Source organism: Theropithecus gelada, chromosome 1, assembly GCF_003255815.1.
Source record: "Theropithecus gelada isolate Dixy chromosome 1, Tgel_1.0, whole genome shotgun sequence".
In the NCBI taxonomy this organism is placed as follows: domain Eukaryota; kingdom Metazoa; phylum Chordata; class Mammalia; order Primates; family Cercopithecidae; genus Theropithecus; species Theropithecus gelada.
In genome coordinates this window covers 48,055,841-48,066,975 of record NC_037668.1, presented here as the reverse complement: position 1 = coordinate 48,066,975, position 11,135 = coordinate 48,055,841, and the positions used below count along the sequence as shown (strand labels likewise).

General features: G+C 47.9%; 1 protein-coding gene across 2 annotated transcripts; it reads left to right on the top strand.

Annotated features, from left to right (window-relative positions):
- Positions 1–1,019: 1,019 nt before the first annotated feature.
- MUL1 (mitochondrial E3 ubiquitin protein ligase 1) lies at positions 1,020–10,296 on the top strand. Of its 2 annotated transcripts, none has more exons than XM_025383622.1 (4): positions 1,020–1,598; positions 6,504–6,591; positions 7,617–7,737; positions 8,341–10,296. In XM_025383622.1, exons 1-4 carry the CDS (start codon positions 1,479–1,481, stop codon positions 9,068–9,070), a joined length of 1,059 nt encoding a protein of 352 aa, XP_025239407.1. In that variant the 5' UTR covers positions 1,020–1,478; the 3' UTR covers positions 9,071–10,296. The 2 variants fall into 2 exon arrangements, with proteins under 2 accessions (XP_025239407.1, XP_025239414.1); XM_025383629.1 differs by having other exon boundaries at positions 1,020–1,886.
- Positions 10,297–11,135: the final 839 nt, after the last annotated feature.

Below are 11,135 nucleotides of genomic sequence, written 5' to 3'. Positions count from 1 at the left end.
CACATATTGCTCATAAATGTAAAATTGGACATTATGGAGAAAAATTAGACAATGTTGATCAAGATTAACAGTGCCCACACCCATTGACCTAGCAATTCTACCTCTAGAAATTCTCCCTACATAAATACTCATACATGTAAACATGAAAATACAAGAATTTAGGCTTGGCGTGGTGACTCACGCCTGTAATCCCAGCACTTTGGGAGGGCAAGTCAGGAGGATCGCTTGAACCCAGGAGTTCCAGACCAGCATGAACAACATAGTGAGACCTTGACTTTACAAAAAAATTTTTAAAAAATTAGGTGGGTGTGGCATGCATGTCTAGTCCTAACTACTGGGGAGGCTGAGGTGGGAGGATCCCGGGGTGGGAGGCTGCAGAGAGCTGTGATTGCACCACCATACTCCAGCCTGGGCGACAGAGCGACACCCTGTCTCAAACAAATAAAAACATTAAAGCATAACCTGTAGGAGATAGCTCAATGAATGCTGATGTTTAGAAGAAGGATTTGGGTTATCTCCGATAATTTTAGAAAGGAGATGCATTACAGAGATCAGGGAACAGTCTCTGAAGAAGGATCCCCTGGGTTTGACGCCCATCCCTATTGCTTTTAGCTGTATAACCTTGAGCAAGTTACTTACCTGAGCCTCAGTTTCCTCATCTGTAATCTGCATTATAGTTGTGTTGTAAAGGTTCAATGGGACGGTGCCTGCAAAACTTCCCACCCCTCCCTGAACCTGACACATAACAGGCACTCAACATAGTTGTAATTATTTAATAATATGTTGTTCTATGTGGTGATGGCAGATTAAGGGGCTACTTTGGTGATATAATCTGCCCTCTTAGGGTAGAGTTGAGGGCTTTGGAGTTGCGTAAATTCCTCTCTAGCACTCACTAGACTTCGAGCACATCATTCCCTAACCTCTATGGCCTCAGTTTTCTCATCTGTAAAGTGGCTAGAATAAGTTCCAAGTCTTAAGGGTTTGCTCTGAAACTTAAACGTATACTACTCATAAGAGTTTAATACACAATTATTTTATTTCCTGCCAATCTAATGGCGAAGATATGGAATAACCCATCAAACAGTCCAGTAACCACAGGAAACCAGAGGGACGGAGACGAGGGCAATGGGCGAGTCAGTTATGGCTAGTGTGCCGCGTTTCGAAGAGGATGGCCATGGAGCGGTGGGTGGTCGCTCAGCTCCCCAATCGCTCTCCGACACCCGGCTAGGGAGACAGGATCTCATCGTAGGCCGCAGCAGCTTGACTGTCACCCGGGCAACCCCACCTTCCGGTTCACTCTACAACCCCCTGGCCCCCGCTTCCGGTTCCGGCGTCGTGCGTCATCGTTGGGCGACTGATTGCGAGTTTTCGGTCCGGTTTGTCCAGGGGGTGCGGTCCTGGTCGGAAGGAGGTGGAGAGTAGGGGGTCACCGGGCGTATCCTCTGCGTCACAGTCGGCCACCGGGGCTTGGCGCCGTCATGGAGAACGGGGGACGGCCCTCGCTGTGCCAGTTCATCCTCCTGGGCACCACCTCTGTGGTCACCGCCGCCCTGTACTCCGTGTACCGGCAGAAGGCCCGGGTCTCCCAAGAGCTCAAGGTCAGTGCTGGAGCCGGCCCGGCTTCAGCCGGGTCATCTCTGTCCCAGGTCCTGGGGAGCCCGCGATTCACCTTGGCCGCCCCACCGTCGGAAACTGTCCAGAAAAGGAAACAGCCTCTGAAGGATGTCATCCAGCCAGTAAATGGAGGAGCGCGGGGCAGGATTTGGGCTCGGGATGACGGTTGCTCCGCTCCTTTTTTCCCGAGTCCCTCTTAGGACTCAGAATGAATTTTGACTTCATTACTTTACTCGAAAAGTATTTATTGAACACCTGCGATGCGCCAGGCAGTGAGTAGAACAGATGAAAGTCCCTCCCCTCGTGGAAATTCCTTTTCAATACGGCTAGACAGCAAACATGTGAATCAGGCAGTGTAACAGATGGTAAGCAATGCTTTAGAGTAAGGTAGGGGAGAGGACATGGAATGCTGGAAAAAGGGGGATCTCCTATCTTAAATAAGGTGACATTTGAGCAGAGCCCAGGAAGAGACGAGGGAAGTCATGCGGATATCTAGCGGGTGATGGAGGGAACAGCAAGTGCAGACATCCATTTACTGAACCACTCCACTCCTTGATTTACAGACGCTTCCTTTTTATATTACAGCTTTTTTTTTTTTTTTTTTTTTTAAATAAATGGTGCTCTTTTTTGAACTGTGCTTTACGGTTTACACAACACATTTGCATTTATTTTTATTTTTATTTTTTTTTGAGATAGAGTCTTGCTCTGTCACCCAGGCTGGAGTGCAGTGGCGCGATTTGGGCTCACTGCAGCCCCCGCCTCCCGGGTTCAAGTGATTCTCCTGCTTCAGCCTCCTGAGTAGCTGGGATTACTACACGCAGCTAATTTTTTTTTTTTTTTTTGTATTTTTAGTAGACACAGGGTTTCACCGTGTTGGCCAGACTGGTCTCCAGCTCCTGACCTCGGGTTATCTCCCCGCCTTGGCCCTCCGAAGTGTTCGGATTAAAGGCGTGAGCCACTGCGCCCAGCCACATTTTCATCTTGATTTTATTTTTTTCTTCACAATATATACATATTTTTTCCTTTCTTTCTTTTTTTTTCAGACGGAGTCTCGCTCTGTTGCCCAGGCTGGAGTGCAATGGCACCATCTTGGCTCACTGCAACCTCAGCCTCCCGGGTTCAAGCGATTCTCCTGCCTCACCCTCCTGAGTAGCTGGGATTAAGGGTGCCTGCCACCACGCCCGGTTATTTTTTGTATTTTTAGTAGAGAGGGGATTTTGCCATGTTGGCCAAGCTGGTCTCCAACTCCTGACCTCAGGTGATCCCTCTGCCTCAGCCTCCCAAAGTGCTGGGATTACAGGCGTGAGCCACTGCCCCCGGCCCACAATAATTTTTTGAAGTAGATAAAATGGCAGTTACCACCGCATTGCAAATCAGAAAATTGAGATTCGGAGGAAAGGCCATACAACTAGTTAGCTTGAAACTTAAATTTAGGTATTTTGATTCCAAGGGTAGGATTTTAATCTGATTGGCATTGCTTTATTGTGACTCTCTGACTGGTCCAGAGAGATGGGCCTCTTTAGGTCAGAGACAGGCTCTTATTCATCCATTCTCTTTCCTCTAGCTTCTGACACAGTACTTGGCAAGTGGTAGATGCTCAGTAAATGTTTGTGGGTTCTTTTTGGCTGAAGTTTCACAATACGAGAGCTAAGGGCCTAACCTAATTTGATGTTTATATGAAAGATGGATTCCTAAACCTGACTAACTTCATTATCAGATTGTTTTCAGTAAGGGTTTAGAAACTAATGGGTGGGCCGGGCTACTCCCCCTGCCTGGGTGACAAGAGCAAGACTCCATCTCAGAAAAAAAAGAAACCAATGTGTGAAATCCCTGCTATGAAGGGAGTTTTGGAATCTGGAAAGAGCTAAGTTAGGAGACAATTGGATTTGCTGTGCAGTGGCATTATAATGAGATTCCAGCTGCCCTGTGTGTCACCTGATTAAATAATCAAGTTAATCCTGAAGTGATTAGCTCTGTGTAACTGATACTTCACTTTCTGACTCCAGATCACTTTGGCCTCAAGTTGGCTGGTAGTGGGATTCTTTGAAGCGGTAAACTCTTTAGGTCCCATCTTTGGGTGACCGTAAAACCTTTGCCGGGCCGGGCGCGGTGGCTCATGCCTGTAATCCCAGTGCTTTGGGAGGCTGAGGTGGGCGGATCACAAGGCCAGGAGTTCGAGACCATCCTGCCTAACACGTGAAACCCTGTCTCTACTAAAAATACAAAAAAAAAAAAAAAAAAAAATTAGCTGGGTGTGATGGCAGACGCCTGTAGTCCCAGCTACTCGGGAGGAGTGTGAACCTGGGAGGCGGAGGTTGCAGTGCGCCAAGATTGTGCCACTGCACTCCAACCTGGGCGACAGAGCAAGACTCCTTCTCAAAAAAAAAAACCAAAAACCAAAAACACAACAACCTTTGCCAACCAGTTCCTAAATGAGGATGAAATAGCCCCTTCCTGGAAAAAGAGTTGGGACTCTTAATATCTTATATTCTATTTTCTATTTCCTTCCTCTCTTTCTCCCTCCTTTCCTTCCTTTTCTTTCTCCTTGGCCTGCCTTCCTGTCGTTTATTTCTTTCTTCTTTTTTGCTCTGTTTTTTTTGAGACATGGTCTTACTGTGTTGCCCAGGCTGGAGCACAGTGGCACAAACATAGCTCACTGCAGCCTCGAGCTCCCAGGCCCAAGCTAGTCTCCTGCCTCAGCCTCCTAAGTAGCTAGGACCACAGGTGCACACCACCACGTCCAGCTAATTTTTTATTTTTCATAGAGATGGGGTCTTGCAAGTTGCCCATGCTGGTTTTGCACTGCTGGCCTCAAGCAGCCATCCCACTTTAGACTCCCAAAGTGCTGGGATTACAGGTGTGAGCTACCATGCCCGTCCTAGATTCTATTTTCTTGATCAGATGACAAAACTTCCAGAGTGGGGCTTGTGTCCTATCCTGTATATCTCTCATAGGAGAATGCATATTTATTGCGTGCCTCCTATGTGCCAGCCCCTGGACTGGATTCTTTCACACCTTAAAGTTCATTTAACCCACATAAAAATCCTGTGAAATTGCATTTTCCCTGTCCTTTACAGTTTTGGAACCTGAGACTCAGATAAATGAAGTTGTCCCAAGCCACAGTGGATCCATTGGAGCTTGATTAAACTCCAGGTCTTTCTGATCATATTCTCCCTCTTCCCCCTTTAAAATTCGAATTGGCCATCCTGTGATGGATACTTTGCTAGCTGTCTCACTTTGGGCAAATCACTTCACCTCTCTGAGCCTGTTTCCTTAACTGTAATTGGTGATAATAATGTCTGCTGTAAAGGGATGGTGTGGGCATTAAGTGGTTTATGCATTTAAAGTGCCTAGCATATTGCCTGGTACACAGTATATTTAAAATGCTTATTTATTCATTAATTTATTCATCAAATAATGTATTAAATGCTTGCTGTGTGTCAGGCACAGTTCTCAGCACTAGGGGGATAGCAGTGAACGAGACAAACCATGTCCAAGCGCTCCTAGGGTTTAACATTCTAGTGGAAGGAGACAGATAATAAATGAGTACATTGTTAGTTGTTATTGCTGTCATTTCGGATCGTCACAGTGTAAGTGGCTAAGAAATTTTGACTGACCTTGCTCCTGTCATTTACTGTGTAGCAGTAGCTAAAACTCCGAGTGACCTTCATATACATCTGGTGTCTCATCTTTAGAGGTTACTGAATCTGGCATCCTTAAGAGCTGTTTTTGGGTATACCCTGAAAGCAGAGGTGGTCGTTTATTCGTCCCTGAATCTCTGACACCCAGCACGGTGCCCAGCACATAGATGCTCAGGAAATAATTGTTGGTTTTATTCCTTTTCTCTTTTTTTTGAAACAGCAGTAACAGGATTGGTTTCCCAAATGCAGTGGGTTGGACGCTCTGAGTTGGAAGGCAGAGGAGAATTAGGGATTGTTAGAGGAAGACGGCAGCAGAAGGAACCGTGCTCATTTAATTATGACCGTGAAAAAGGCAAAAAGTAGAACAGACTGGGTGCAGTGGCTCACACCTGTAATCCTAGCACTTTGGGAGGCCAAGGCAGGAGGATCACTTGAGCCCAGGAGCTCAAGACCAGCCTAGGCAACATTGGGAGACTCTGTCTCTGCAAAATAAAAAAATTAGCCAGGTGTGGTGGTGCATGCCTGTGGTCTCAGCAACTTGGGGACCTGAGGTGGGAGGATCACTTGAACCTGGGAGGTTGAGGCTGCAGTGAGCCATGATTGCACTACTATACTCCAGCCTGGGTATAACAGTGAGACCCCAGCTCAAAAATAAATAAGTAAATAAATAAATAAATAAATGTAAAATGGCATTTGGCACCAGTTAACAGTCTTGCCCTGTTGAAGCAAAGGCAACCCCCCTGCTTTGTTTTTTTAATAACACACAATGCAGGGCATTGGTTCGTAAAGATGTGGTAATGTTAATAACAACACCTACCAGTTCTCAGACCACTGCCATGCACTAGACAGTAGGTTAGGTACTTTATACCTGAATCCTTTGGACCATAACTCTGTGTTGTCAAGAAGAGATTGAATGATGATCAGTCTCTGGTATGTAAATTGACTAGTACCTTTTATATTTTCACTAAAAAGTCTTAACATGAAAAGGAGTGTAGGTTTTGGTTAACTGGAAAAAGAATGTATGTGGCACCCCCACTCTGCAGTGATGGAAGAGGGCACAGGCATGGCTCCATTCCTGTTGATGTACACAGCTTTGAAATCTGATTCTCTGTAGTCACCTTCCTGTCCAATTTCCGTATTCTCTTGACATGAAAAAAATAGAATCTTTTTCTTTTTTTGCCTGTAAGTTTGACTGAGCGTGTCAGTGTTCAATGGCCAATTTATTTAATTTTTTTTTTTTGTATTTAGGGAGCTAAAAAAGTTCACTTGGGTGAAGATTTAAAGAGTATTCTTTCAGAAGCTCCAGGAAAATGTGTGCCTTATGCTGTTATAGAAGGTATGTTTGCTTACAGGGCAATGGAAAACAACTTCCTTTTTCCAAAAGATTCATAAAGATCATCTTGGCTCATGTTAAGTGCCTTTTGTGGTGTTGGGTCCATGGTCCAGAACATACTTTGGGGTCAGAAAGACGTGGGTTATTGCTTTGTGATCGCTAAGATTACCAGACCTCCCTGAACCACTGTTGCTTGATCTCGAAAATAATACTTAACCTTTATAGGGTTGTTATAAGACAAATTATGTGATCCATGCAAAGTGCTTGGGAGAGTGCTTCTAAAATGTGACTTACGGTGATCAGAATGTCATTGTTTTGATTAATTAGCAAAAGTCAACTGAAAACATTTAATTTTTAACATTTTTTAAATTAAAAAAAATTTTTTTTTTTTGAGGCCAGTCGTGGTAGCTCACGCCTGTAATCCCAGCACTTTGGGAAGCTGAGGTGGGCTGATCACTTGAGCTCAGGAGTTTGAGACCATCCTGGCCAACATGGTGAAACCCCGTCTCTACTAAAAATACAAAAATCAACTGGATGTGGTGTCATGGCACATACCTGTAATCCCAGCTACTTGGGAGGTGAGGCAGGAGAATCACTTGAACCCGGGGGGCGGTTGCAGTGAGCCAAGATTGTGCCACTGCACTCCAGCCTGGGTGACAGAGTGAGACTCCGTTTCAAATAGAGTCTTGACCCTGTCACCCAGGTAGCTGTAGTATGGTGGTGTGATCATAGCTCACTGCAGCCTCAAACTCCTGAGCTCAAGTGATTCTCCTGCCTCAGCCTCCCAAGTACCTGGGACCACAGGCACATGCCCTGCTAACTTTAATTTTTTGTAAAGATGGAATCTCACTGTGTTGACCAGGCTGGTCTCAAACTCGTGGCCCCAAGTGATCCTTCTGCCTTGGCTTCCCAAAGTGTTGGAATTATAGTTGTGAACTACTGTGCCAGACCAGAAAACACATTTTAAACTATCTGAAAGGAGAGGACAGAAAAATTCTTTAGAAATAATAGAATTTGTGTCTACTTAGGAGCTGTACGGTCTGTTAAAGAAACGCTTAACAGCCAGTTTGTGGAAAACTGCAAGGGGGTAATTCAGCGCCTGACACTTCAGGAGCACAAGATGGTGTGGAATCGAACCACCCACCTTTGGTATGTATCACTTCTCCACTGGCCAAAACCCTTATAGTTGGTCTATTCAAATGCCGGGGTTGTGGGTGCTGTTGCGTTGTCTTTAGCTTCTCCTGAGAGAGGTTGAAGACCAGTCTCTTAAATGCAGGTCATATTCTTGTGTGTAGCCTGTGGGCCTCCTACATCAGAATCACCTAGGCATCTTGTTGAAATGCAGATTTCTGGGCTCCCTTCCAGACTGACCCAACCAGAATTTCCAGGATCAGGCACCTGGAATCTGTTGTTAGTTACACTGAAGTTTGAGAACCACTGAATCAGTGATTTCAGTATTTCCTAAAATGCTTTTGTGCCATCACATGAAATACCAGTTTTCCAACTGGTCCTAGTGGGTTCTGTTTTAGATGTTTGTTTTACAGTGGAAAGGGAAATGAATGGTTTCCGTAGTCTGTGGCGGTGTTTGTTGCCCACTGAGATCGCCCCAGGACCCACCTGTAGATAGTGATCTTACTGTCTTCTTCTGGTTACTTCAGACTCTATGCTGTCTTCTGCATTTAGTTGATCTCCAGCTCTGCCTGGGTGTTTGCTGTTTGCTATCCTGTATCTTTAGTTCTCTTATTCTTCTAGGAATGATTGCTCAAAGATCATTCATCAGAGGACCAACACAGTGCCCTTTGACCTGGTGCCCCACGAGGATGGTGTGGATGTGGCCGTGCGAGTGCTGAAGCCCCTGGACTCAGTGGATCTGGGCCTAGAGACTGTGTATGAGAAGTTCCACCCCTCGATTCAGTCCTTCACCGATGTCATCGGCCACTACATCAGCGGTGAGCGGCCCAAAGGCATCCAGGAGACCGAGGAGATGCTGAAGGTGGGGGCCACCCTCACGGGGGTTGGCGAACTGGTCCTGGACAACAACTCTGTCCGCCTGCAGCCGCCCAAACAAGGCATGCAGTACTATCTAAGCAGCCAGGACTTCGACAGCCTGCTGCAGAGGCAAGAGTCGAGCGTCAGGCTCTGGAAGGTGTTGGCGCTGGTTTTTGGCTTTGCCACATGTGCCACCCTCTTCTTCATCCTCCGGAAGCAGTATCTGCAGCGGCAGGAGCGTCTGCGCCTCAAGCAGATGCAGGAGGAGTTCCAGGAGCATGAGGCCCAGCTGCTGAGCCGGGCCAAGCCCGAGGACAGGGAGAGTCTGAAGAGCGCCTGTGTCGTGTGTCTGAGCAGCTTCAAGTCCTGCGTCTTTCTGGAGTGTGGGCACGTTTGTTCCTGCACCGAGTGCTACCGCGCCTTGCCAGAGCCCAAGAAGTGCCCTATCTGCAGACAGGCGATCACCCGGGTGATCCCCCTGTACAACAGCTAATGGTTTGGAAGCTGCACAGCTTGGCATGGTAGCTCCCCTGCCCCCTTTTCAGGGATTTTTATCTGAAGGCCTTTGAAGGAGCAGTGGCGGGGGTAGCTGTCACCTCCAGGTATGATTGAGGGACCCACGCCTCCAGTGGCAAGATGCTGCCTTTCCCGCCTGAATGGGGACCCTGTCCATGTGGGGCCTGAGAATCAGAGCCTCGCCCTGGGAGGCTGCCGTGGCGTCTCCTCCCAGGAGCCAGATCAGTGCGAGTGTGACTGAAAACGCCTCATCGCTTAGGCACCAAAGTCAGTGATCAGCAGCCCTTCTGTTCCTGTGTCTTCTGTTTTTTTTCTGGTGAATTGTTGCTTGCTGTGGACTTGGTGGAGGACTCAGTCAGAGGGGAGGAAAGGCTGGGCCCTGAGTACAACGGATGCCTTGGGTGCTGCCTCCAAAGAGATTCTGCCGCAGCTTTTCTTCTTTTTCCTCATGCCCCGGGAAATAGTCTTTCTTCAGAATTGTCAGGCTGGGCGGGTCAACTTGTGTTCCTTTTCCCTCACCGGCTTGCCTCTTAAACGCCTGCACATGTGTGTAGAGGACAAAAGAAAGTGAAGTCAGCACATCTGCTTCTGCCCAAATGGTTGGGGCCCCGGGCAACAGATTGGAGAGAGATCGCGTGAAGGGCAGTTGGTCAGGCAGCCCTCCTGGTTTCGCCGCTGGCCCTGATTTGAACTGCTACCACTTGGGAAAGCTCAGGGGTGGTCCCTGGTTTTCCCTCCTGGAGAATGAGGCACAGAGGCTTCGCCTCCCGAAGGACACAGTGTGGACGCCGCTGGCCTAGTGTCCTGGCCTCAAAGCTTCCTTGCAAGGCTGTCACAAGGAAAAGCAGCCGGCTGGCACCCTGAGCATACGGCCTTTCAGGGCTCCCTCATCCAGCCTGTCGCAGTGTTGACATCTTGGTGTACTCATGTTGCTTCTCCTTTTGTTACCCCCTCCCTGTATTACCATTTGCCCCTCACCTGTCCTTGGTGAGCCTTTGAGTGCAAGACCAATGGGGCCGTCTTCCCCCGCCTCTGAGTAGTCGGAGGTCACATACACAGCTCTTTTTTGTAGCCCTTTTCTGCCTTTGAATAGTCATATCTCGTCCTCCTTTGTGCAGGTGAGGAAGGGGTGCCGTCAGGGGCCGACACTAGTACGGTGCAGTGTCCAGTGTGAACAGCACAAATTAAACATGTTGCAACCAAGTGCTAGCCTGTTGCTTGTTAAAAAGAGTTAAATGGCTAAGCCTAAGCGTTCTCAGGATGGGATTGAATCCCCGCTGCAATGGAGAGAAAGGTGGGGAGTTTGAGGCCTCTGTGTCCTGTTCCTTGGCTGTAGTGGTTTGGGCCTCCCCCAGATGGTGTGATGCGGAGGCAGGGATGCCTGCCCCCAGGGAGGAATCTGGACAGCCCGCCTGCAGGTTATAGCTGGACTTGCTGACCGTCTTTGAAGTCTGTCCCAACAGGCTACAAACCAGGGCAGTGAGATTTCACCTGCTGGGAGAATGGGATGGAGATGGGGCACTGGGGGACAGCAGAGAGGACATGAGCATTTAGCAATACCGCCGTGCACGAGGTCCTGTGCTGCGTGCTGTTTCACACTCATTTCAGAGTGAGTTCATCCGCACAAAACCCCTGCAGGCCGAGTCCTGGTGTCTGCTGTATGGGTGAGGAAGTAGGCCTGGAGAGGGTACGTTCACTGGGCTGAGGGCACAGATATAGCAAGTCACGGGTCTGAATTTAAACCCCAAGCTGTTTCTAAAGTCCTCATCTTCCTGCTCACTAAATGTGCGGCCAGTAAATTCCTCAGTGCTAACAGGAACACTCACAAGAGACGTGTTCCCCAAGTCCATAGAGGAGAACTGGTGGCCACACTAGAGCAGCAGGTGAAAGTTGGGGTAAGAATCCACTTGCCAATATTGAGTCCGTCCAGTGAAGTACGAAGACCCTGGTTTTACACAAGGTGCTGGAAGGCGGGGCAGGGTGAAAGGCCCCTGACGGGAATGGCCTCTTTGTGCACCTTGAAAGTCTCCGTCCCCTTTTCA